The sequence below is a fragment of the Colossoma macropomum genome, unplaced genomic scaffold, assembly GCF_904425465.1.
Source record: "Colossoma macropomum unplaced genomic scaffold, Colossoma_macropomum, whole genome shotgun sequence".
NCBI classification, from domain to species: domain Eukaryota; kingdom Metazoa; phylum Chordata; class Actinopteri; order Characiformes; family Serrasalmidae; genus Colossoma; species Colossoma macropomum.
Genome location: NW_023494802.1, coordinates 7,341,761 through 7,368,957, shown reverse-complemented (window position 1 = coordinate 7,368,957; position 27,197 = coordinate 7,341,761). Strand labels below are relative to the sequence as shown.

The 27,197-nt window shown below is 38.9% G+C and overlaps 2 protein-coding genes across 4 annotated transcripts; both read left to right on the top strand.

Moving 5' to 3' along the window:
• The first annotated feature begins 2,243 nt into the window (after positions 1–2,243).
• On the top strand, positions 2,244–13,928 carry phf8 (PHD finger protein 8). 2 transcript variants are annotated; one of them, XM_036590995.1, is made up of 22 exons: positions 2,244–2,643; positions 3,642–4,017; positions 4,122–4,207; positions 4,973–5,096; positions 5,199–5,359; positions 5,531–5,672; positions 5,794–5,980; positions 6,108–6,270; positions 6,647–6,734; positions 6,883–6,989; positions 7,289–7,380; positions 7,663–7,752; positions 7,887–8,195; positions 8,321–8,412; positions 8,526–8,698; positions 8,815–8,900; positions 9,027–9,145; positions 9,354–9,703; positions 9,855–9,950; positions 10,080–10,189; positions 10,279–10,654; positions 10,958–13,928. In XM_036590995.1, the coding sequence occupies exons 2-22, from the start codon at positions 3,920–3,922 to the stop codon at positions 11,044–11,046; spliced, it is 3,138 nt and encodes a 1,045-aa protein (XP_036446888.1). In that variant the 5' UTR covers positions 2,244–2,643; positions 3,642–3,919; the 3' UTR covers positions 11,047–13,928. The 2 variants fall into 2 exon arrangements, with proteins under 2 accessions (XP_036446888.1, XP_036446889.1); XM_036590996.1 differs by having other exon boundaries at positions 2,245–2,360.
• A 2,640-nt stretch (positions 13,929–16,568) lies between these two features.
• On the top strand, positions 16,569–27,049 carry LOC118822957 (trophinin associated protein). 2 transcript variants are annotated; one of them, XM_036592287.1, is made up of 16 exons: positions 16,569–16,668; positions 17,105–17,176; positions 17,328–17,571; positions 18,762–19,266; positions 19,482–19,621; positions 19,984–20,047; positions 20,261–20,400; positions 20,507–20,570; positions 20,687–20,826; positions 21,300–21,363; positions 23,585–23,652; positions 23,887–23,991; positions 24,088–24,192; positions 24,276–24,606; positions 25,646–25,815; positions 25,911–27,049. In XM_036592287.1, the coding sequence occupies exons 2-16, from the start codon at positions 17,118–17,120 to the stop codon at positions 25,938–25,940; spliced, it is 2,229 nt and encodes a 742-aa protein (XP_036448180.1). In that variant the 5' UTR covers positions 16,569–16,668; positions 17,105–17,117; the 3' UTR covers positions 25,941–27,049. The 2 variants fall into 2 exon arrangements, with proteins under 2 accessions (XP_036448180.1, XP_036448179.1); XM_036592286.1 differs by having other exon boundaries at positions 25,643–25,815.
• Positions 27,050–27,197: the final 148 nt, after the last annotated feature.

The window sequence follows — 27,197 nt, the reverse complement described above, 5'->3', positions numbered from 1 at the left end:
TCAACAACTGTGACAGACGTAAGCAAAAGCCTTGTTTTGTAATCTATCATGTAACTCCTTTACATAACTTCAGTTCTTTTATTCAGATATGTGTTACATTGCATCCTGTGAGATTTGCTGAATAGAACTAAAACTCTCTCATTGCTGTGGTTTAAAGCTGTACTCCTACACAAAGTAGTTGTCTGTTGTGATTTATAACTCAAAGAACAGTGATCAAATACATGTGCTGCACAAAACAGTTGCTGAAACTAGAGGCTCAAGATAAGTTCGAGATAGAATAATACAAACAGCTGAACCAAAATGAACCTCAATTCAGGAGTCACAGAACACTGTGTACATCTGAAATAAAGGATGGTATGCTCAATGTGTCTGTGTTAGTGTTAGCAAGTCCTGTGAGTATCATTTATTTTCATTCTATTAAAATGTACATTTTTAGTTTATATGCTCTGAATCAGTTTCTTTGCTACGATCTCAGCTTTGCTAATAACTCCCCCTACTGGACACATTTGGACACACCATGAGGCATATGATCTACACATATTCTGATGTTGGCAAAATTACTAAGTCATTATTCATGATACCAGTGCTTTGTTTTTATTAATCATTGTAATCCTTATGCCAGATATTCTGATTCTGTTCCCCTGAGTAATGAGTAAAAATACACTATTACTTCCACTACTGTTACTACCAATACAACTATTTATTTTTCATTACATTGTGTGCAGATTCTGCTTATTTTTGTATTTTCCCTATACATATATATATGTGTGTGTGTGTGTGTGTGTGTGTGTGTGTGTGTGTGTGTGTGTGTGTGTACACACTGTCTGCATTAATTAGTTGCCTATAAGAATTTAAAAACTTTCAAATCCAAAACTCTACTCAATTACAGTTCTCAAAACATCTTTACAGTTCTTTGCAGATATAGGTGCAGATTTCAGAGCAACAAATGTTTGAAGCAGAAGGAAATTTTATGTTCTCACTGTGCTAGACTATAATAAGTCATTTTTTATGTGATAAACAAGCCTGCTATATTTTAGTTCACACTGAGTCAAACAATAGTTAAGGATCAACATGAACAACACCAATAAAGGCTCAAAAAATAAATCCTCAGGGGTAACTTGAAGCCAAATAGATAGATCTAAATTTTATGCACAGCCTGTATTTTACATGAGCCAGTTCTCATGAAAAGGTATCTAATTCTATGCTTCTATGCAGAGCCAGATTCCCAGACCCAGATAAGGCCAAAGCCTACACTAAAACGGATTTTCATACTTTTGGTGAACAACCATTGGCCTTGCAAAGTTAGTCTAAGGCTAGACCTAATCCATGTGTGGGAAACTGGTCTGTTTGGGTAAGTTAGCTAGTAGTGTGCATGAGCCTGTCATTATGGAGGAGTATAAAACTGTCCTTATAAAGTGAACTGGCTATGCATCACAGAAAGCTATCAGTGTATGTATCATCCTGAAAGATATATATGATGACAAGATTTATGCATTGTATATGAGCCTATCATCATAGAAATAGATCTTACTCTATACTTGTGTACACTCGTCGTCAGCTTTGTCATTCCCTCTCACCACCACCTTGTGTTGAATAAGGTACGAAAAATTGTTCCACCTATACTTAACACAGTGGAGCAATACAAACAGACAATGGATAAATACAATGAACAATATGCTATACAATACAATATACAATCAAGTACACAAACATTAAATAAACCATTAAAAAGCCCATATAATAGAAAACTTTCCCTCGTTTTTTTGAAACAAAGGAGTTTGAAGTAAAAAAGTTTTAAAATGTACAGTTCTCTCCCCAGTCCAATATCGACCTATACAGCCTACAGCAGTTCAGCCCCGCCCATTCACACTGAAGTTATAAGGAGTATTTCATCCCGACTGCTTTTAGAATGAGGCACAATAACTTTACAGGGCAGCCAATCAGGACTGAGTTCATTTACATAAGTCAGTCTTAAAGGCACAGTCACAAAACAGCCTGTTTAATCTTAAGGGATAAAGAGAAGTTGGAAAATGTATAAAGTCAAAATGAATCATGAGTATGTTTGGTGTATAAAACCACTCTTAATGATGTAAGTGGATCTCTGGGGCGGAAAAATAAATTACAATAAAAATGTAGGATATTGGCCCTTTAAGCACTGGTTGTACATACGCCTGTAGTCATAGAAAGCTGTGTTACTCCATTCTTATCAGAAGTGCGCTGCCCGTGCACGAGTTATCACAGAAAGCCATCTAAGTGTGCGCTGTGTGGAGAGGGCTAGCTGTGAGAGCTCAGGCCCGTTAATCCGAAATGTAGCTGAACTGATCTGGTTCCTCCTGCTGCAGACAGTGGTCGCTGCACGGGTGTGTTGACATGGATACTCTCTATCGCCAATGTTTATGTAGCGAATTGAACAAAGTTGTTGCTTTGCGCTTCTTCCGATACACCTTGTTGTAATTTGGCGCAAATTACTCACCAACCTCCACTTCTGAGTGAGCAAAAAATAACAAAAAGCAATGCAAATATTACAGTCGGAAAGCAGCTTAGTGTTTCCAAACTAGGCCTCACGGCGCCTCGGATTTTCCCAAGGACTTCAACCGGTATGACGCTCCTGGCCCTCGGTTCTCTAGCGACACTCTGAACTCGGTAAGACTTGACAGCGGCTCTGAGGGAAGTCTTTTGTCTGTTTTGGTTCGGAGCGGGCCCAGGAGCTAAGAGCAACGCGTCGACGTTTATTCTACACCTATTAGTCAAAAAGATTCTGGTAGCCGAAGGATAGAGGCTATACGGCTAGCGTTTACATTAATATTAAAGTTAGCTAATAAATCGAGAAGCTAACGTTAGTGCGTAGCGTAGTTTAGTTAGCATGTTAGCTGCAGAGCGGAGCAGCTCATAGGTGCGGTAAGCTAATATGTTTTATCCCTTTTTCAAAGTATTCCCCCACGCTGAATCTCATTTTGACTAATAATAAACATGAATATTAATGCTGTTGTCCATCCTAACGCTTTAGGTTAGCTAACGTTAGTACTGTTGGCTAACTAGCAAAAAGCCGCTGAGTGTTTTGCTAGCTGAGTTAGCTCGGGTTCCCGTATTCATTGTGTTCAGTTTATTTAGGCTGTGTGGCTAAGATAAGCTGTTTTACTACATTAATTTTGCAGGCTAGTTTAATAAGTGCAAGCAGCTGGCTTTAAAGAGTGAATATAAATGTCACTAGTTGTTTCTATTTTGGTTAATTAGCTATTTTAAAAAGTGCGCCTTTTTAATTTTTCTCCTACACTTGTATCACTCTAAATGGACTTCTAAATTGCCAGCGTTAAACCGCGGATGTTTACACGGTTCACTGTGGTGATACGTGTTCAGTAAATAGCAACTTTTTGAGTGACATATTTGACATATTTGAATGTAATAAAATCTTGAAACGTATGCTTGTCGAAACATTTCATTCTACATCCCAAATTTGCTCCCTTCCAAATTATAAGGCGCCAATCTGATGTTTAGTGGTCTTTGGGAATTACGCGGGTGATCACCTGCAAGCGGTGCTTGTGTTATAGAGTAGGTGTAAATTAATTAAAGTGTACTTTAATTGATGTTTTTAAACAGAACAAAAGTTTCTGCCCTGAATTGTTCCATCACTGTCTCAACAGGTGTCAAGTCATGGCATATGCTGGCTGCCGTGTTTGACTGCAGTGGTGACGAAAACCTTGCCTGATGCCATCAGAAGCAAACTTTTGTCCCTGCCATCATTTTCCACAGTCTAACATATTGCAGTTAAAGTGACTGTTATATCAAAACTGCCCACTGACGAATGAGCTGGACCGCTGTGCTTGTGCACAGTTACAGCTGAGTACACTGTGGTGCCTAAAGGGAGATCAGAGTTGAGACTTACCTTCTGGTGCTTAAATAGTCTGCCCACAAATTCAGTATGGCATCTGTTCCTGTGTATTGCTTATGCCGACTTCCTTACGATGTCACACGGTTTATGATTGAGTGTGATGTTTGTCAAGACTGGTTCCATGGAAGGTGAGTGTGACATTTTATACAGATTAAACCTGATCAGCCTTATTTACTCTTGGATTTTAAAATGTTTTGGTGATGTGTCTTACACTTGTAATGTTTTGTTATAGTTGTGTTGGAGTGGAAGAAGATAAAGCAGCAGACATTGACCTGTATCACTGCCCTAACTGTCAGGTGACACATGGACCCTCTGTTAGTAAGTACCTGTAGTTTTTCTCCTGTGTTTCTTAATCTACTTACTTTAAAGGGACGTTCCTCCCAAAATGAAAAATGTATTTCTGTGTCCATTGTAAATATGCCAACTTGCCTCATACAGTGATGCCACAATAGTCCAGATAGTGAAAGACAAGGAAGACTCCCTTCTCATAATGTATCTTGAGGGTGGCAGGATCTTTTGGGAAAATAACAAGCCCCTTATGATGGATACTTGGCAGTGAGCTGTTTTGAAATGTTTTTGTTTTGTTTTTGTGCTAATTTGGTGCTAGCTCAATTATTCAGATAAAGTTACTGCTGGGAAGCCAAATATCCTATTTGCATTTATTAGCCTTGAGCATTGTAGGGATTCGCAATGATTGTATGACATGTTTGTGTAATGCATGCTGGATATTGTAGCGAGAGAACACTTTTGTGTAACTGAAGGATACAACACTGCACTACATGACACATATTCCTATTATGTGTGTGTGTGTGTGTGTGTGTGTAATATATTAAATACAAATCAAATTGTAGGCCACAGTTCCCCTTAAAGGAGGAGGTCATTACAGGTTTTTTTTTCCTTGTGAAAGTAGACTTAACTACCCTTTTAATTGGGAATCATTGCTTCAGGATCTTTAAAGGAGGTACAATAAGGGACAATGTCATATGTGTGACTGTTCTGTTTTTGCAATTGTTTTTGTTTAGGCCACTAAGATAACTAGCTACATTTTTTGTTGTATAATTGCGAATATTGTTTATCTTTCAGTGCGTAAACGGCGTGGGGGCTCTAAGCAGTCTGAGAGTGGAGCAGGTGGGCGAGAGTCAGGGCGGCCTGTGAAGACCGGTAGTGCTCAGTTTGTTAGAGAGTTGCGCAGCCGAACCTTTCCAAGGTAATTTTTATTTGTCCCTGTCGTCAGTCACTTAAAAAGGTCAATATGTAAAGTAATGCAAAAGAGCCTGTGCCTAATTTGTGATTTTGATCTTCATTTTAGTGCTGATGAGGTCCTTCTGAAGCCCACAGGAGCCCAACTCACAGTTGACTTTCTAGAGGAGCGCTCCTTCAGTGTTCCAGTCTTAGTCTTGAGGAGGGATGGGTTGGGCATGAGCTTGCCTCCATCATCTTTCACTGTGTCTGATGTTGAGCACTATATTGGTAAACACCCTTACTTACTTGCCAAACAATAGTCCAATGCTGTTAGCAATGCTATTTCCATCATTTTTGTAATTCCATATGGTCTTTGTTTTTCTCAGTTAATGTTTTTTAATGATGGATATCAACCAGTGCATCTTTTATGAAATGCTAACAGAGTGCTTTGTCTTATAGGAAGTGACAAGGAAATTGACGTGATTGATGTGATCCGTCAGGCAGACCTGAAGATGAAACTTGGGGATTTTGTTGCATACTATAACAGCCCCAACAGAGATAGAGTGCTCAATGTGATAAGCCTGGAGTTTTCAGATACTAGGTACAATTTGGTGCATGTTCAACATGTCCTTAGTATGTAATTCATTAATCTGCATTAATTGAAGACTCTTTACTTCAAGTAGTGCTGTCCACTAACTCTCTTTCACTTTGTATGCCTTTAGGTTATCTAACCTGGTAGAGACACCAAAGATTGTAAGGAAACTGTCATGGGTGGAAAATCTCTGGCCAGAGGAGTCTGTGTTTGAGAGGCCAAATGTGCAGAAGTACTGCCTGATGGGCGTGAAGGACAGCTACACAGACTTTCACATTGATTTTGGGGGAACCTCTGTATGGTACCATGTGCTGCGGGTAAGGCACATTAGTTTAATGTTAGTAAAACAGCTAAAGCTGATAATCCATTTTTTAATTCCCGACAAAAAGGAAGCATATTAAGAAGTTTGAGTAAACATGGTTAACACGTGTGTTCTTATCTTAGGGTGAGAAGATCTTCTACTTGATCCGTCCAACGCCCGCCAACCTGGCCCTATTTGAGCGCTGGAGCTCTTCCTCCAATCAAAACGAGCTCTTCTTTGGGGACCAAGTGGACATGTGCTATAAATGCTCACTCAAGCAGGGAAACACTCTCTTTATCCCTACTGGTATGCAGCTGTTTGAATTAGTGTTGTAATTGCAGTGAATGAGAACTTTTTGAGATTAGCCACATATTTGGCTGCGTCTGCCACTTGTTTTAAAATTCAGTTTGTGTTTAAAATGTCAAAATGCATGTGCAGTATGTTTGTCGAGGGGTGTTTTAAGTAGTTTCTAGCTAATTACGTGCTTGGTCAATGGGGACATGCCTGGTTTATTCTCACACTAAAGGGACTATTTTCCGAACACATTTTCAACACCTGTCTAAATGAGAACTGTGTGCCAGTGCTGACATATTCAGTTCCATCATACAGAAGACACTTGTGGGGTCTTAGAAATGATGATGATGTTAAGGTAACGTTTGATGGTCTTTTTGTCCTGTGTCAGGTTGGATCCATGCAGTTCTCACACCTGTTGACTGTTTGGCGTTTGGTGGAAATTTCCTTCATAGCCTCAACATTGACATGCAGCTTCGGTGAGTTGTCTCCTGTTTTTAGTTGGGATGTTAGGAATATTATCTTTGTGGTTAGTTGTATATTTTTTATGCCTATTATGTAATCCAGTATGTCATGCATTTTGTTTCTAACGCTTCTGTTTGTTGATTCTCCCTCTGTCTTGCTTAGGGCCTATGAAATAGAGAAAAGACTCAGTACAGCAGACTTGTTTAAGTTTCCTAATTTTGAGACAGTGTGCTGGTATGTTGGCAAGCACCTGCTTGACACCTTCAGAGGTAAGACTTTCCAGCTGTTTGTTAAATATTCAGAAGTGAATATTGACGTTTAGATTGCTTACTGAAATGATCCCTGTAGGGTTTGTTTTTACCATTGAGAAAACCTTGGGAGCGACTTACTTGCTTGAGACTTGTTTAGGTTCAGATTTTCAAGTCATTTGGCCAAGGTGTCTTTGATGAAGGCATGTTCTGCTATCCAGAGAGAGGCAGGCTTTTCACTGCTACTACAGCAACAACATCTAAGCTGTATCAACCAAAACTAGAGCTGTTCTTTTGAAATGCTGTTGTGTTCATTGTAGGCCTAAGGGAAAATCGTCGGCATCCTGCCTCTTACCTTGTCAATGGAGCCAAGGCTCTTAATAATGCCTTCCGAAGCTGGACCCGCAAAGAGGTAATTTTGAAAATCTATTGCAGTCAATCAGTACTGTGAAATCAATTCAAATGCTGTTCAGACTATTTTGCTTGTGCTCAACAGGGCACATTTTGGGTAATGTTTTATCTATAATGTTATAGAAGTTGCATTTCCTGCTTTGGTCTCAATTTGCCTTGATTTGAAGTAGGTCTCCACCCATAAAGCATTGTACTTATATGTGACTTTTAAAGACATACAATCTAAATTAAAATTGATTTCACTAGAACTGAAAGTTCAATGTATTTAGTGAATGCCTTTCAGTCCTTGGCTGAACATGAGGATGAGATACCTGAGACTATAAAGACCCAGCAACTGGTGAAGGACCTGGCTAAAGAGATTCGACTTGTGGAGGTGAATGTCATTCTATTTTAATGCAAGCTTTTGAGGAAGTATTGCACTAAAAAAGCCCTCCATCTGGTATGTTTCTTGAGGTATGAATAAGTCCAGTGTTTACTGACTTATTTTACATGTTGATCTCCTTTTAGGACATCTTCCAGCAGAATATTGGCAGAAGTGGGGCTCCCTTTGGTGGCTCACAAGGCCTTCCCTCTCCTCATCCCAAAGCTCCATTAACTACTCCTCTCAACTCTGGCAGACCCCCAGGTAAAAAGAGGGGCCCCAAACCTAATGATATGGCTGGAGGAGGGGGTGTAGGCCCTCCAGGGACAAAGAAAAAGGGCCAGAAAGGGAAGGAGATGAAGACGGAGGCAGGAGAGCTGGATATGCTTGAGATTCATACTAAACACACCCTCAAGAAATTCCAGCCAGGAAATAAAGCCAAGAACAAGAGCAAGGTAGAATTGTGTAATCGATTTGAAAACAGAGGCAAAGACTTTTACAGACACTTTGGATTTTAAAAAATGATGTAGATTACAAACTATAGGTTGCCACTGTTTGTGTTTTTGTTTGTTTTCAAAAGATGGACCTGCCTGCTGCCTGCCTAGATGACTTTGATGGGAAAATAAATAAGAGCAAGCTCAAATTGGTCCTAACCAACGGCAAGATACAAGGGTATGATTGGGCCTTCATGATGGACAGTGTTGCATGACTCTACTTTGGTGTAGTGATAAAATTTTGTTTCAAGACTTTGCTCTGTGCCTTACTTATGCTTACTGTGCTCTCAGGAAGAAAGGTGGCCGCTCAAGTAGCGCTAATGGAGCAGGGCGCACTGCTCAGTTTCAGCCTCTAACAAGCAGCTCAGCTCTTTCAGACTTCGATTCTGAAGATGAGCTTCAGATTGATGAAAGCCCTCCTCCTCGCCGTAGGCCAGCTGTACCCAGCAAGAAAAAGCTGGCTGGTAGGATCATGTCCAGTTTATTTGTAATGCTGTTTGCATATATCAGAACTTCAGAGCAGTATAAATAGATGTTTAACCCAATACTGATAATACGGTCTAATACTGCTGTGCAACAGGTCTTCCTAGGAAACTACCTCGTGCAAAACCGTGCACTGACCCACATAGAGTCAGAGAACCGGGGGAGGTGGACTTTGACATTGAGGTAAACTTGTTTTCAGATGTTCTTTCATGTAACATTCCCCTCTTAATGTACAGAGCTATGTGTTACAGTTGCAATAGGTGGAAAGATATTATCAAGCATGATCTTGTATCTTTTTGTGTCCCTCAGGAGGACTACACCACAGATGAAGAATTGCTCACTGTTCAGGGAGTGAAGGGGGGTGCAGGAGGAATTCTGGACTTACTCAAAGCCAGCAAGCAGGTGGCTGGCCTGGACCCGGCCCTCAGGTACAGAACCTACCATGACTTTCTCCTGCCTCCACCTGCTTAGTGATTCACCATACATTCAGATGAAGTGTGGTGTACATGAAAGTGAAAAGAAACAGCAATACATCATCTGAAAATTGTGAAACACATTAAAGAAAGAAAAAAGTTAAATGTATACATGCTATTAAGCAAGAGCTGCAATGCTCATTTTCCATTTTTTGTCACTTAGTGAGGAAGCTCCAGCCTCTCCCAGCACCCGTGATGCGATCCAGGGCATGCTGTCCATGGCCAATCCTCCTTCTTCCTCTTCCTCCTCTTCTTCATCCTCCTCATCTTCCTCCTCCTCCTCTTCTTCCTCTCCTCTCTCTATGTCTGGAGGGGGTGAGGCACTGAGGGTCATGAATGAAAAAGGCAGGAGAGCTGCATGGGTGAGTGGCACTCAGAAAAAGGGTGAGAAGAAGGCCACCATCCAGAGGCCAGGCAAACGACCCATTAAAAGGCCTGCCAGGCACCTAAGTGACGAGGAGAGCCCAGATGAGCAGGAGACTCTGGGCACCTGTTTCAAGGACTCTGAGTATGGTGAGTTCCTACCATGCATCTCATAGCATTGTCTTATATATGGAGAATTGTTCACTTTATTGATGGTCCTCTTAATAGCTTATTTGTCCTTAAGATCATTGAGTTTAATTGACTTATTTCTAATGCTTTTGGATTTTTCCTGTTTATTTAGTGTACCCTTCATTAGAGTCAGACGAGGAGGACCATACACTGAAGTCTAAAATGAAAAGAAAGAGGAACTGGGATGATACACCGTGGAGCCCTAAAGGTACAAGCTTATAACTTCAAACATTTTGTCTATATTTTATTTTAGCTGTGTTTTCTTTACAAAACTTTCACAGCCACGTATGCCTGTTCGTAACTGATGCAGTCTTTCTCACTGTTCCTTTATTCCTAGCTCGTGTAACCCCCACCCTGCCCAAGCAGGAGAGACCAGTGAGGGAGGGCGTCAGGGTGGCATCGGTGGAGACTGGGCTCGCTGCTGCTGCTGCCAAACTGGCACAGCAGGTGAGCATTATGCTTCCATTCAGGGACAGGCTTTCAATATGCAGTGCTGCCTATTGAGTTAACCTTCCTTTCTTTGGTTTTGATATTAGGAGCAACAGAAGACCACAACCAAGAGAAAATACACAAAAAAGAAGATCCCTCAAGAGAAAGCCCACACAGCAGCATCACAACTTCAGCTACAGCCAGACTCCAGCCCGATGTCCCCCTCACTGCCCCCTGAGCCTCCAGTAGACTGTATTGCAGAGGAGAGGAGAGTGGAGGCTTACTCCGCCAGCCTGCTGGACCATGAGTACACAGCAGGACCTTTTGGCCCAGGTGGTCCCAGAGGAAGCGCTGCCATGGCCCCAGGGGTGTTCCTCACATCAAGACGACCTTCTCTTTCACCCCAAAACAGCAGCAACTACTCCCCCTCTACACCCTCACCTGCTGGGCTGGCAAGTCCTGGGTCTGCTGGAGTAGGACAAGGTAAATGCAAAAACACTACTCCTGTAGGTTGTTAGTAGGGGTGGGTGGTATGGCTGAAAATTTGTACCAACGTTTGTATCATGAGCTACTAAGTTTTATTTTACAGTACACACAAATGTTCTATTACACATGATGTTATTTTTTAAAGGAAAGCATAGCGAAGTAGCTTGCGCGTTTCACCACTGAATATGGCAGCTAACGTTTTAATGTGATAGTTTTCCATTCATTGCTAGAACAAAAGGGCTTTTCTGTATAATCTGTAACCCATTGTTTTTGTTTTTGTTTTTCTCTTCTTCCTTGCAGGGAAACGTCCAAAGAAAGGACTTGCTACAGCTAAACAGAGACTGGGAAAGATTCTGAAAATACACCGCAATGGCAAGCTTCTTTTGTGAGAGGACTTTGGAAAAGACAGTGATGTGTGGGGGAGAAATGGGGCAACGGATGACGGATGACGACGAAAGAGGACAGACTGGCTGAAAAAGACGCTGTGACGCTGTGTGACTGAATGTGTGAGAACAAAGGATGGCATGACTGATTTGACTATTGTGATTGTGACTTTTACATGTAAAATGTGCTATTCATCATTTTAAGCTCAATACCTCCTCTTTTTAGCATGCTTTTTTTTATTACTCATTTATTTAACATTTTAGACATGAGTTTGTCTGTGTTAATCTGTTATTACATGCTATTTACATATTGTAAAACAATAACTAAAAGCTACAAAGCACTTAAGGGGCTTAGTACAGATATGGCTTCAGTCCTCATTACTGTAATATTTCTGTTTCGGCTACATAATTGGTATGTATATTAACCAAATTGTAAATTTGGCCTCTACAGTTCGTTGCAGTTAATTATGAAGCCCTGTTATTTCTAAACTAACAGTGGTTCAGTTTTCAGGTGATTAGCACCCAAACAGTGAGTGAGCGGATTTGGGGAAGGGGGAGTGTGTTTAATATATGTATGCAGCATTTTCTTGTAGCAAGTCAAGTAATGGTAGAAACATGAGGAAGCAGGACTTAAAGCTTTCTTCGTTTGTGTGTAATATAATCAGTCCCATTTGCTTCACTCAATTCCTCAGTGAAATTGTACAGACCTCAGATGACACAGGAATTCATGGTGGTTAGTTTCATCTGGACTACTACTAAAGTAATGAAGGCTAAAGCTAAATTGGGGCTGTCAACAAGTATGATGTAATGCTGTCCCTCGAAGGATAAAGCAAAGGAAACGTTTCATTTCTAAAAATCCATAAAGATAATGCTGCTCGTATAGATTCTGCTCACCAAGGCACTATCAAGCGTAAGGATCTGACAGTTGTCTGTCTGTGTAAAATGTCATCATCAGCAAACACCCTCTTATTCATTGATCTCTCGCTTTGCCTGCAGCAGAGGTTTTGACAAGTCCTGTGATATATTTGTCCACAGGGTTTGTTTTAAATCTACAGTCAGCAATTACAGAGTAACATTGTAGTAGCCCCAGCTAAAAAAGAAATAACAAGAGTGGGAGGTCATGTTGCTTTCAGATAGTTTATGAGCATATCAGTTAATTTACCAATTTTTACATAGTTTCTCTTTATTTATCAATTTAAACAGCACCCTTGTTTGCAGCTCTAGGTATGAGACCGTTTTGGTGAACTTGCTGGTGATGACTTTTACACAAGCCAACATACAGTCTTCAGTGTATGGAAGTTTCAAGCATTTATTATGTAGCTTTTATTTTCTGAAGTCTGCTGACTTTTGGTCAAGGGAGCATAATTAAGTAAGCAATCCTGCTATTTCTGACAGATTTTCATAATTCAAACAAAATATTTCACTGTGAATGCTTTTGGCCAGCACGATCATTTTTTTCCCACGTGGTCAGTGCATTTAACGTACACATAAATTGGTAGTGATTGGTAGTATGGAATAGTAATACTTGTTTGCAGCCGATTTAAGGAGATCTCACAACAAACGTAAACAGTAAAATCAGTTCTACCCTTAGTAATGCTCTAGGTTCTAACGAGTGCTCATTTGTCACTGTTTGCTTTTGTGTGTCATTTTTACCATAGTCACATAATGTATTTCTACTGATTCATGTATTTCAGCTCTGTAAATACACATTTTTAGTCACTCAGCACAGACAGTAGGATGTCTTAATGTTGTCTTGCTCTTCGTTTCCCCTGTTTGCCTCCATTTATTTGTTTAAATGTAGTTTTCTGCCAGCTGATATCAGCAGGAGTGGTGTGGTACCTTTTAGTAAAACGGTAATGCATCTAAAATGGAAATTAGTGTAGTGTCATGACAAAGATTTGAGGGGGGGTATTAAAGTTTAGTGTACATAATTGGTGTAATTTTGTTAGCTACAATGAAAGGTTTGTTGCATTTGAATCTTTCTTAACATACCTTGTACAAAGATACCTTAATGTTTTGGGAAATGTGTGAGAGTTTAACAGCAAGCTGTTTAGACATTTTTATTTGTATAGGGTAAATATGTTATTTTTGGTTGATGTTTTATGACATTGGTAAGGTGATAATGAAGTTAATGTATTCTATAGTTTTGCCAGTTTATTACTGTTCACTCTTTGCTTTACCCCCTCAACAATATAAACTGTATTGTCAATATATTTTAGTTTTTTAATATTCATTCTAGAGGGATTGAATATGTTCTTACTAAATCTGGATTAAGTTTTTTATTATTTTAACTTTTTGAAGTCTCCTCCATTGGCTAGTATGACAAAAAATACAGCGAATTCGGCAAATACGTCCTTTTTGTGCAAATGGCCTCCCCATGTTCAAGTATTATAATCATGTGATCAAGGTTAATGTGGAGAAAAAAGATGCTTATACTGACATGAGAAACGTTTGGTCATCCCAGTCAATCAGAGGAAAAGGTTATTTTCTTGTATTTCTTCTGCCCTTTAAGACCAATTAAACGTCCCATTGAATTTTAGTTATTTGCTTCTCTGTCCTCACCTCTGTTGTATTTTGTTTGATTTGTGTAAGTTGTTTCCAGTTGTTTTCTGTGTTTGTCTTAAAAAATGGTTCATGTTTTTCACCACAGTTCCTCTCAGGGTTTATTTTGTATCTCAAATATCATTTTGATGGAATACAAAAAGACGTCAAACGTAGTGCATCACCGCTTTAAAGCACGACATAAATTGAGTCCAATGCATATTGAAAATTACACATGTTGACATTTTCCCAGCCAGCTATTGTCTACACCATTTGGTTGATAATTTGAAAGGTTTGAACAGATTTTTTCAAATGAGCTCAATTAAAGGATATTTTTTAACGTTGTATGTTATTGCTTGCATCTTTGTCATATTCACATGAGCACATAGCCAGCAAAGAAGGCTCACATATTAATAAGAGTTAATTACCTTTCAAATGAAGTGAATTTGAGACAGAGAAACTTATATGGAAATTATACGGAGCCTGCACACTTTGCTGGTTTCACTTCAGGTTCATCACAAATTTCTGTAATAGAAATAAAATACCATGCATACAGTAGAGTTCTAATAGGCTGTGTTTACACTTGCTGTTAGAATTGAAATGTCATTTAATAGACAGGCGTAACTACAGGTGTGATTAGAATGTGTTTAGATATAGTTCATCCTTCATGAGCAGTTATCATATATTAAAGGAGCATTCTGGCCTAAAGCTGAGGTTTAATGTTATTTGTTATGTTATATGGTGTTCTGTGGCACAGTATTAGTATCTCTCAGTCTCATCAGTTTAATAAGGTTCACAATTTGATATCATTTCCATGTTCTTTTTAATCAGTGTTCTTTCACTATACCCAGCATGCATTGCACAAATATGTCATACGACCATTAGGAATCCCTGTGGTGTTAACCAATCCTTACTGATAGCCTAGCAAGTGAGCAACAGGCTGACAAAACAACCAAACTAGCATTAGTGTAACTCACTTATTCACAACAAAAAAAGAGACCAGAGACAAGTATTTTTACCCTTTCAGACAGATTGCTGAATGTGGGTGTGTAGGCATGTTTCAGCATCGCTGTAGGATTAGAATATGAGTTAGCATTTCTACAACAAAAATAGCAAGAGGTACATTCTACTTGCATGTTTATTGTCTCGTAGTGACTTTATGCTCTGTGCGTCTGTGGCCCTGCAGCATCTCTTCCCCAGTTATTGTTTTAATTTAGCATACAATGCAAAAGTCCATTTAAGCTCAATTCAATGCTTCAGTTTTTGATTGATTGGCTATGTGTGTGTTATTGCCAGATTAAAGCCATAGTATACAGGGTGTCCCAAAAAAATTGACATCATTTGAGATGTGAATATTTGAGTAACTACATGTCCTGGCAAACGAAATTAAATAGGCTTCATGTTGAACAATACAAGATTTATTTATCAAAGTTTGAACAAGAAATTCAGGGGGATGTAGATTTTATAACTGATTTCACAAAGCTTCACAAATGTAATGTCTTCCGATACTGGTGGTCGTCCAGATCCCTTTGCCCTGCACAGACAGCCTTCCTCTTTGAATTTTTTGTGCCAAGTCCAAATCTGCTTTCCAGTTGGTGCATTTTTATTGAATTTTCTCGAAAATGCATGCTGCACACTCTTCTTTGACTGTGTTCGAGCATATTCTAACACACAAAATGCCTTTTCATTTCTAGTGAACGCCATTCTTCAACCTGAAAAAAAAAACATTAAAAATTAAACATGGTTAGTTTTTACACATTTTGTTAAAATTTGAGATCATTTGAGGGAGAATATGCTATGTTATTAGACTACGAAATTGTCAATTTTTTTGGGATACCCTGTATAACCCGGTTAAACAGTGTATGCCTCAGTTGGTTTAGACTTCCTTTTTTTTAAATTTGGAAGCAACTGAGGTTTTTCCTTAATTACATTTCCAAGAAAAAAATACAGACTTTCACTCCTCACATTTTTACTTTGACCTTCAAAGTACATGTGACAAATTTCAAAGGCGAGCAAGGTTTCTGCACATTTGAATTTACTGTTTTTACTGCCCATAAATATGCTAACTTGTCTTTTTGTGGGGACTAGTTCTACCAATTAGTCAGCACATCACACACCAATTTATCTGTTGAAACGTGCTTTTTACTTTTATATACTTGAGTATGTGTAAATGTATACGCTTCTGACTTTTACATGTATATTTTTGGCTCTACACTTTCACTTTTTTTGAATTGAGTGAGATTTTGACAAAGTACAAATTTCTATTAAGTACAATTTCTCTGTACTTTTTCCACCCATGGTGATAGCATTGGGCCTACTGTGAGATCATCACATCTTACTGTAGCATTTAATTTTGGAGCAAAAAAATAGAGACTCACAAATTTGATTTCCTCTGCTGTTAGGTACTGGATGTAGGATTACTGCAGTTCTATGACACACTTAACTTACTTTTTGACATTGTACTTTTGCACTTCTTCTGAAGTTTTCATTTGGAAACATATGTTTAAAAATCCTGAGAGACACATGCAGGACATGGTAAGGCAAAATAGTACCCAACGATTTTTTTTTTGTTTTAACTTACCACTATTTCACCACCATTAACTTTTTAAAAACACCGAAAAGAAGTTTAGGTTGTTTTGGATTGTAAATAAAATGGCTACATTTGCATACGTCACAACCCTCAATTACCAAAACAAATTGATCAGTAAGAGTCAGTAAGTTCCTCTGCAATTAATCTGATCCGAACGCCTTTTTTTCTTATGTCAACTACGCACAAAATTTGAAAATCGGTGAAATTGCCCTTTAAGAGTACTGCACAGACGCCTGTAAACACGATGCAGCGGTTATGACCCAAGAAAATGAGCGTGGTCACGTGGTTTAAAGCCGCATCATGGTTTCCATAGTAATTCTGATAGAGCTCAACGATTGGTTGACGGAATGAGCGCGTTAGCCAATGGAGAAAGGAGCTTTTTACAAATTGTTGTATACCCCGGAAATCAACAAGCGAGAGTGGTGGGTTAAAATAAAAGTTTTGTGCGGTTTGGTTCAAACAGACGGGAATACTGGAGGAGTTTTACACAATATTTAGTGAGTATATGTGAATTTAAAAACTTCGGACTTCATCTGTATAGCGAGATATAACATTACGGGTTTGTGGTCAAACCACGTTAGTTTAACGAAGCTGAAATCAGCTTCTTATTCGAATTTCCCGGTCCACCTTAAATTGTGCAGCATTCCTGTAACTTCTGTATAATTTGTGTAGTTTGCTGACTGTTTTTGCTAATTTTTTTGTGTATGTACTATAAGACGTTGTGTTAACCACGAAACTGAAATTAGCCTCTTATTCAAATGTCTTTTCCACCTTAAACAGTCAGGTGCCGGCGAGTAACTGATGCACCATTTAAGGTGGAATGGAACGTTTGAATAGAAAGCTGACAAAACCAACTTCAGCGTCGTTCATTACCCTTTTCTCATCTGAAACGAGTCATTACAGTGAACATTCATGATCTTTCTTTTTTAACAGACGTTTGAAAGCCATGGCATCCTCAACAGCTCCTCTGGGTCCTCAGAACCAAAACCAGAAAGAACATACAGGGTAAATGGACTGTTAAAAGATAATAGTGCTTTGCTCATATTTTAGTTTTCACGTAAAGGATTGAGACTTGCTAAAGTTTGGTATATGATTTCCAGACGTATAAAGTGGTTGATCCTCATGTTAATAGTCACACTCTCTCTCAATCCAACAGGTTTCTGAGACATCAAGAAGTAAATAAAATTTCTGAGAAGCTGAGGACCAAACCCCACACTGCCCAGTCGTCCAAAACAGGATCTGAGAATCAGGACCCAAATGAAGCTACTAAGCCCACAAAAGGAGTAAATAAACTGAAGACTGTCAGCAGGCTTCCTGTCCTTGCAAAATCCCTGCAGCCAGTTCTTACAGAAGTTTCTCAAACTCCAGGGTATAAGAAATGGGAAGAGAGGCCTCTGCTGGTAGGTTCATCATTTTATTTATGCCCGCCTCACAACAAAGAACCTCTATATGGACCTGTTGTGGGCAGTTCTGTTAAAGCAGCAAATACAGATGAACATCAACAACCATCTCTCTTTTTCTATTAATGAATAAGATATAAGCTGTCGGTTATCCGAATTGGGCACTTGAAATACTTTGGAGCATGATCAAGTGAATTGTTCCAGCTGTGCAAAAGAATTGTGGTCATTCAATAAAATTTTCATGACTGGTTTTCCATGACAGTTCACAGAGATCAGTAACGATGACAAAAGTTTTGGACCCCTATAAGGCCATTGTTCTCAAAGTGGGGTCTGTGACATATAGTCAGCAGCTTTAAAATGATGATGATGATGATGATGATGATGATGATTTATTATTATTTATTACCCATGGACTGAGAAGGGATACCTATGGACTGGGTAGGGATCACTTCCACCACATGACATCTAGGGGTGTAACAGTACACAAAATGCTATTCAGTATGATACAGTGGTGTAACAAATGTTAGTGTTAACACAATACCTTTTTTTGATACACCAGAAATAAGCAGTGCCTGAAAATGTGCTTTGTGTACACTACAGAGACTTGTTTGGTTCGGTTGAGTTCTTAAACTTTTTCAACACTTGCTTTGCTGTCCTTTAACAAAATAAACCCCAAAAATCACAACCACTAAAATGTATAAGCCCCTCTCCTTTTCTGCCCATGTTACTCTGATAGGATGCACCCAGATGCCTTGGTTGGTCACTGGCAGCGGTTTGCATTGAAAAATTTTGAATGAGAGATTGGCAGCAGAGGGCGTACTGAGAGTATGGCTTTAAATTTCTGTGCACTTAGATTCGATTGTTGATCTATACTGAAATCATTACACGGTTAAGTGCATCCAAAACAAAAGTTCACTCCCGAGTTTTTGAGCTTAGAAAGTTTGATAGCCTTTAATTTTTTTTTATGGCCTGTAAGTTTTGACTGTGGTAATGCTTTAATGCTAAATTACCTCCTTATTCTAACTAGATAATGACAGATATTTTACAACAGCTTTACATTTACATAATGTTTTAGGAGTTGGAGTCTGGGGGCATTCTGTCCACAGAATGTCCATGGAGTCTTTGTCTGAAAAATGGAAAAAGTCTGAAAACCCCCTTAATCAGGTCAATTTTCTTTATGCTCACTTCAGGGCAAGGCTCAGAAGAGGAAAACATGTACCAAGCCTGTTCCTTTCAGTTTGTCCCAGTCTCGGACCCACAGCCAGAAGATCGCTGAAGCTGCTTCTGAAAGTGAGGGGTCTAGAATGCCCTTGACTCATCATAGTCGACAGACACCATCCAAGACACTGAGCACCTCTCAACAAAGAACAAAAAACAGAACTCCTACTCATAATACTGCTCTAAGGAGTGCACATGTGGACCACATAAACAATACTAAAACTAAGCCTTTAAGTCTAGAGGGTCACACAAAGTCTGAGTCACAGGTAGTCAGTGACTTCTCTAATGAAATAGGCTCCTCTATTCAAAGAGACTTAAGCAGACAACTGGGCAGCATCACACTTGCACATTCAGAACTTACCAAGGATCAAACTAACTCTTTAAGAACTGCTGAGGTTGATGACCAAGCAGTTCGCCATCCAACAACTAAAGGATGTATTCAGACGCTTCTGGCTGCTAGTTGTACAAATACAACAGGTAAGTAGAGTCCTACTACATGAAAGTAATTCCTTAAAAGCAGATGTTCTTATGCAATATTTTTAAAATGTAGGATATTAAATGGTTTATTAAAAATCTAGGTAATATTTGTAAGGACAGTAATTGTAATAGTAATATTAGCAAGACATTCTGTAGCTTAGCATTTCATTCTATAAACACTGAACACTGATGTAACATATACTAACATGTTCTAGGGAGTGCTGTAGCATTTTCCCCTGACCCGTCAGCACTTCGTAGTATTTTGCTAAATGAGGGAGTTAAAGTGAGTGGTCCTGTTGGAGCAACACCCCAAGCATCTGCCCACCCATTAGGGAGAGGGACCTCCATTTACTCTGTAAGTTCACTTAAAAGTATCTGATTCCAGTTTACAGCGTTTAATATTTTTTAATGATTTTTTTAAAGGTCCCATATCTACGTTTTCCTTGTACTTCATTTTTTCCCCAAGATCCATGTATGACAGGGTCTTCAATGCATTGGAGATCACAAAAGGCAAATTCTAAACAGGCTGTCTTTACTTTATTTTTATATACGGACTGAGTAGTGGATGGTACTTTTTGCATCACAAATAAAATATTGTTAATTAAAAAATAGAAAAAGAAAAATTGGTATGGTAAATATGATATGGGCCCTTTTAAGTATAGAATTTTTTAAATATTTAAAAGAATTTTCTTTCATGGAGTGGTTTGTTTCTGAAAGGCTCAACGAGTACCTGTTAAGAAGCCCCAAACAAAAGCTACTACAGCAGAGCCAGAACCTACTGGTATGTATTAGTTCTATCATCTATAATTCCTTCTTCCCACATTCCTACTGTTTTGATCAATGATTGATCTTTGATTCATGTCACAGCATGGACAAATGATCAGTTAGCAACAGAAAGTGATCTTGAAACAAAAAGGAAAAGAATAGTATAATATAAGTAATATTAATGTAATTTCTATGAATACACAACACTGATATAGTGTGTCTGTTGTAGGGAGTGCTGTGCCATTTTCCCCTGACCCATCAGCCCTCCGTAGTATTCTTCAAAAAGAGGGAGTGAAGGTGGGTGGTCTTAGTGGAGCAACGCCTCGTGTGTCTACCTGCCCCTCAGGGAGAGAAACTTCCATTTTCTCTGTGAGTTTAATTAAAATGATCTGATTGAAGTTACAGCTTTAAAAGTTTTTTGAATGGTGAGATTTGGAGGGGAATTTTTTTTCATGGAGTGGTATGTTTCTGAAAGGCTCAGCGAGTGCCTGTTAAGAAGCCGCAGACAGAAGTTGCTACAGTAGTGCCAGGACGCACCGGTAGGATTTATTTCATTGAGCTTTCAGTTTCTTTTCTTGCCACAGTAGGCTGATCTACTAGATTGAAACCCATCAGTATGTTACTGCTTACATCTAAAATATGTACTTTGTTCTAGGGAGTGCTGTGCCATTTTCCCCTGACCCTTCAGCCCTTCGTAGTATTCTGCTTAATGAGGGTATCAAAGCAGGGGGTCCTGCTGGAGGGACACCCAGAATGTCTACCTGCCCCTCAGGAAGAGGAACTTCCATTTACTCTGTGGGTTTGCTTGTGGATTCATTCCAATTAACACCTCGATCATTTGACTATATGACTATATGATACAACTCTCATATCAAGTATGTCATCTCTTTAAAAGAATTTGGCAAAAAAAAAATTGAAGGTGAACAATTTTCATCTTATGCCAATCTGAAGTCAGTCAAAACAGCCAAGACCTGTTTTATGTCTGAAATTTGCTCATTTAGCTTTGCACTGGGGCTACAAGGCTAATGTAGTTATACAATAAACAAATATATGGACAAAATTAAAGTTCAAAGTGGTTGCCACTGTTTTTAGCTAAGCAACACACTGTTGTCTTTTTATATATAACGGTATGCCATACAGTGACAGAAACCACATACACAAGTCTATTTGTCCTAATGTAAGCCTCCATGGCTGTATTACCCTTGTTGTTCCAATACAAAACTAATGAGACAAAATTGTTTTGAACAAATAATGTTTTTCTATTGTAGGCTCAAAGAGTACCAATTAAGAAGACTCGGGCAGAAGGTCCTGTAACAGGGGCAGAACACACTGGTGAGTCTTTTTCTGTCTTGCCCAAAGGTGCTCAGCTTAATTCATCAAAGCCTGCAGCCCATTTTCAAACTGCACTATTTAAACAACAGTTCAATGTTGTTACAAGGCCATGTGCCCGGTTGCATAAAACACCTTAAGCTGAGCTTTCCCTTAAGATTACCCTTATGTATTTTCTAAGGTTAAGTGTGTTGCATGAAAAAACCCTTAGGGTATTACTTAATGTTTTCCTAAAGTGAACTCATCATTCACCTTCATCATACATTTTTCCTTAACGATTGACTTTCCCTTCAATAATCCCTCAAGCGCTGCATAAAGTTCCTTAACTGTCATTTCCCTTAGGATGTTTAAGGGAGTCAATACATTTGCATCAAGAATATTAATCATGTTCGTGACACGTTTTCAGTGGAGTTTTCGCTAAAAGTGGGAGATATTCCAGCAGAAGTAATCAGTAGTTATGATTTGAGAACTGATTTTAAAAGAGTCACTGCCAGTATTTGTCTAGTTTAGTTGCTAATATTAAGTTCCTTTAATGAGAGAACGCTGCCATGGGTACAATTGACTTTTACTACAGTAGTTAAAACCTCAGTGACTATAGTAAACCTCTGTGTTTTCCCTTAGCTAAAGAAATGTCTGAGGGGTTTTATGCAACACCTTTAACAAATTCCCTTTGGTAAGGGAAATCCTACCCTTAAGGTTCATCCTTAAGGGGAAAACTTCAGGTGTTTGTGTGCAACCAGGCACTGATGTTTAGAGAATATCAGGGATTAGTTCAGGAGTTGAATAGAATATCAGTGGAGAGAAGTTGGGGTACAGTGTCACTCTGAGATTTGCTCTCGCTATATCCTGAACATCTGAACATGGTTTCTACTTTTGTGTCCAGCTGAATGGCTTAGCTTTTTTTTTTAGGTTTACCTAATAGTGATAAGGAGATAACAACGTCCTATCATAAGGCAGGGTGTCCAGTCTTATCCAGAAAAGGCCAGTGTGGTTGCATGTTTTCATGCCAACAGAGCAGAAGAACACATGAAAACAGAGCTCCGGTGCAAAACGAAAGGGATTAAGGGTGTAGATTAAGGGCGCTTTCACACGTACCTTAACCTACCCCTTCTTTCTTTCCTCAACCAAGCAAACCCAATTCACTTTTTGTTTGATGCAGCATAATGTGATTCTGAAATCTAACAACTTTGGAAAATCAGTTAAAAGTGTCAGCTTAAGTAATTGCAGTCCTCTCAAAAAATTGTGATTAGGCAATTATGTAACAATTGCAATAGTATAAACACCCCACCTGTTCTTGGGTCTGCACCAAACAACTGAGCCCTGGTCCAGCAAAATTCACGGGTCTCAATTCGCTTTCAAGTGAACCCTAGTTCAGTTTCCTGCTGGTTGAAAGCCATTTTTACAATGGTCTGAGAAGGTTCACCACCTGAGCATGCTTTCCTTTTCTTCTAGCATCATGTCAGCACTGCATAGTCCACATAACCTGCCTGTTTTAAGGTTTGACTCTTTACACTCATCGTTCCTGCAGCACAAGCTGCTGATAACAGCAGCAGATAAGCAATAAAAGTATAGTGAAGTTATATGTTTGAATTTGGCCCCTGGGATCATGGAACATATTTTTCGCCAAGCATCAGCAACCTGATTAAAAAAAAAAAACTCAAATTGACAAGCCAATTGTAAAGAAGTAGATATAAAGTAACATTTTTAAATATTGTCATACAACAGTTTATTAATTGCCATACAAATGAACGTTTTGTCTTTTCTTGTTCATTGTATGCAGCTGTCAAAGTACAAACCTAAAGTGGCCAAATTGACTAATCATAGCTAACAAATAAACAAATATTATGCACCATTGACCTCTGTAAACATATTGGAGCACCAAGTTAGGAGTTAAAGCATTTTTTTGTCATAACCTACCCCTTCTTTCTTTCCTCAACCAAGCAAACCCAATTCACTTTTTGTTTGATGCAGCATATGATTCTAAAATTTAACAACATTGGAAAATGATTGCAGTCAGCTTAAGGAATTGTGATCCTCGCAAATAATTAATTAGGTGGTTATGTAACAATTGTAACAGGCCTACCACATGTGTGATTTGGTGCACTTTAGCTGTTGAAGTGTGAAATTACCAGTATTGACATATCTTTAATATATGCCTAAGATTTTGTTGTATTAATTTTTTTTTTTGTTCGTTGTTTAATTTCTCCATTTGTTCCACCTGCAGGTGCCAGCCGAACTCCCAACACAAAATGGACACAACAACGAGTTCCCTGCGGCCAGTCACAGTCTCTGGTTAGTGCTCTGCTGTTTTGTTCATTTATATTTCACATCCGTGTGTACAAGACTTTGAAGCCATAGCTTGGCAATTTATTATTATTTTTTTTATAAGATTCTGCTGTTATCTATAAAACCAGACAAAAGTACATTGCATTGCTGAAAACAGTAGTAGCAGCCATTTTAAAGCCTCATTTTTTGGCTCCTTGTCTACACTTGAAATACGCATGTATGTGTGGGTGTGTTTTTCAGAGGAGGCTTATCTGTGCACCAAAGACTCCCGTCTTCAGTGCCTCTCCTGGGTTGAGTAAAACCCCAGCGGCCAGCACAGACAGCTCTACCCCTCAGGAAGTAGAGGTGATCAGAGTTTGAAACCTTTGAACTTAATTTACACTATTAAGGAAGTAAATGGGCATGAACAAGTTTTAATGTGGAAATGTGAATCTGTGGCAGGAGGATGTGGTTCAGAGGCTATTTCAAGAGGAACCAGAGCAGGAGGAGAATGAGCAGATGGAGGAAGGACGAGATACGGGTCCATCACTGGAACATCACCAAACTGTAAGATACATTTTGTGTTGCTTTGTGATCTACCTGATTTGCTTAATCTGCCATATATTTTATAGTATTTTTGTTTCTCATAGGTTGAACCTCACTTGAAGCATGAAGGGAGCACAACAACAAACAGCTGCCTTTTACAGAAAGAGAACAGTATCCCAGTAGCTCAGCCCTTTATCCAGTCAACGCACAGGCAGTCGGTCATTGTTCTCTCATCTGGTCTGCGGCTGTTCGGGCCGGGCCCGACTCATGGTAATGCACAGACTCCTGAGCCTGCAGGGCAGCTTCAGCCCTGTGCAACTAGCACTGAAGTTCAGAGCACAGCTCCTGCACAGTCAGCCCGGTCCAGTGGATCACAGAGTGCACTAAATTCAGACAGTAAACAAGTTACCCCCAGCGCACTTTGTAAGACAAAAGGTAAATTGATCAGAGCTCTGCACACTCATTCAGTGTGATACATCTCAGTTTATTTCACTTTAACCCCTTAACATTCCTGGATGTCCACATATTAAGACTTATTATTCAGTAACTACATGGAAAAAATGTAAAATGAACAGTTATCATTAAGTTATATATAGGAATGAGTAATAGAAGTCTGAATATGAATGTGAATGTTAAGGGGTTAATATGTGTTCAGTATGCATGTTCTGGTGTTTAATATGTATGTTTCAGCGTTTGGTTAAGATTTTTGTCTTAGATCGTGTGCTGATGTGGTTGTGTACCAACAAGTCTGTTTCAGCTTATTTTTTTTTAATTCCACCGTTTTGTTTTTTTCCAAATTTTTTGTCATAATTCAGTTGTTGAGATTTAAATTAATTCAGAGTAGTTTGATGTGAAATGGTACAATGTAGACGCACATAATGACTCCTATTTAAAGTGGTGGTGATAGAACCTATGGAACCATTTTTTTACCATCCAAAACAACGAGTGAATGTCCTCTAAGTTGTTGTATGTAGTGTTAATCATAGTAAAATTGTATTAAATAGTACTGCCTATACATCACCACCATAAATGGATTTTAAAACTATATATTATTGACAAAGGCCTTGTTTCAGAGCTATGGCATCAGGGAGCATATTTGTAACCATTTTATGTAATAACTTTATGTAAAGCATCTTAAAGATGCTCCATATATCTGGTTCCTACCACTGCTGTGAACGACATATTTCACATCAAACCACTCTGAATGACTTTGTACTTAACAGTTTAATAATGCGGATGTTTTTATGAAATTTTCGGTCTAATTCTTGTTTAAGCAGAAAATATTTCTTGACTAGTTTATTATTTCCTGCATTCAGGCTGGCAGTCTGCATCAGCCAGTTTCACTTCTTAATTTGCAGTGCTATGCATCCTGTTATAGTGAGCAAGTTGAGTCTGACGTATTGTTTAACAGTGTTCACTGATGTGTTTTTGTTTGTGTATGTGTGCATATGCATGTCTATGGACTTGGCAGCAGCATCTGGTCTCAGCTCAGCAGTGTGTGCTCTAAGACGGCGTCTGCCGCCCCTGGAAGAAATGTTTCTGGATGAAGAATGTGCTACGTACACTTCCTGCCAGCAAGCATGGCCAGCACAGCCCCGCTGTAGCAACCCTGTGGCCTCCAGTCTCCTCTTTCAGGATTCCACTGTGAGTTACCCTCTTTTTATTGTCCACCTCACATGGGAATAGATCAAATTGCAATTTAGCTTACTTGCTTTTCTGTTTTGTCTTCCTCTCCACAGTGCTTTTTGCCTATTGGCTTGAACTCCTAGAGCCTCAGTCCTCTTCCCTACCTTCCCTCGTCAATTGGAGCGTGACGGCTCAACTCAAACATGCGTTGATTTCTGTTGTTTTCCTGTTCCATAGTTCAATCTAGCCTCATGCAAACCATCCTGAATCTCTCTCAGAATTTCACTAAATTTCACTCCACAGATTAATTCTGGCATTTCTCCACCATCAGATTGTGTTAGCATTATACACTCCTGGGCAAGAAAATGGGCTTAACAACAAATTATTAAACAAATAAATAAAGTAACTTAAAATGGGAGAGCTTTTTTGATTTCTTCAAATGTTGAAGTCTTGTTTATAAATGTGAAAATAACCTTTGACAGAAAGAAGTCAGTATTTTTACACTTAGCATTGGTGGCTTTAAACAGTTAAAAAACATTGATGAGCTAGTTTGTGTTTAATGTGTAACCCAGTATTCTCTATAGGGTTTAAATGTGGACTCTGACCAGGCCAAAACACCAGTAAAAACAATTACATTTTGGACTTGGCCCATTTTTTGCCCAGAAGTGTAGAGTAGTTTAAATGTTCAGGCTGAATATTATATTGAGATATTATATATATTGCTGCTAGGGACTGCACTGTTTCTATACCATCTGGCTCGGATATTGGAGAGCAAACAAGAATGAATCTGATTCAATCCCGTTAAAAACCCTGTGATATAGTAGTGTTTGAGTCCTTTGAACAGGATGGCCTACTTTTAGAGACAGCACTCAAAGAAAAAGTGGTACTGCGCCCTCTTTAATTGCTAGACATTGCAATTACAAGACAATTCTAATTTTGTTACAGTGCAGATCCTTAATGTGTGATGGGTAAAGATTGAGCTGCTTCTTTTTTTTTTACTAAAATGATTAAGTGTATCATGCAAATGCCTTAATTAGCAATGCACCAATTATGGGAATTGAGGGCAGATTCAGATATCCAATATTTTTCATATACAAATCTGTCAGTGCCACTACAAAACCATGTAGAAATAAGGATCTACCTGGATTAACCTTATTGAAAAGTATATGATTATTTTGAACCAGGTTACAAATGCAGCAAGAGGACTAAAATCCAGATATTTTAGCACAGTGCCACCTAAACATTTTGTTCTTCTGGAGTACAGTTAAAACGTCATCAAATATCAGTTTGAAATATTAGTTAAATCTCCGTCTGTTCAATGCTAATATTATTTTTTAAAGCAAATCTCTGCCAATACTGATGCGAAACTGATATCATTGGTGCATAACCTAGCCTTAATT

Bases quoted from the DNA above. Each gene is read 5' to 3' on its own strand.
- phf8 (XM_036590995.1), top strand. From the start codon at position 3,920: ATGGCATCTGTTCCTGTGTATTGCTTATGCCGACTTCCTTACGATGTC. The intron at 8,699-8,814 runs GTAGGATCATGT...GCTGTGCAACAG, and splicing joins CAGCAAGAAAAAGCTGGCTG to GTCTTCCTAGGAAACTACCT. The intron at 8,901-9,026 runs GTAAACTTGTTT...TGTGTCCCTCAG, and splicing joins AGGTGGACTTTGACATTGAG to GAGGACTACACCACAGATGA.
- LOC118822957 (XM_036592286.1), top strand. From the start codon at position 17,118: ATGGCATCCTCAACAGCTCCTCTGGGTCCTCAGAACCAAAACCAGAAA. The intron at 17,572-18,761 runs GTAGGTTCATCA...TGCTCACTTCAG, and splicing joins GGGAAGAGAGGCCTCTGCTG to GGCAAGGCTCAGAAGAGGAA. The intron at 20,571-20,686 runs GTAGGATTTATT...ACTTTGTTCTAG, and splicing joins AGTAGTGCCAGGACGCACCG to GGAGTGCTGTGCCATTTTCC.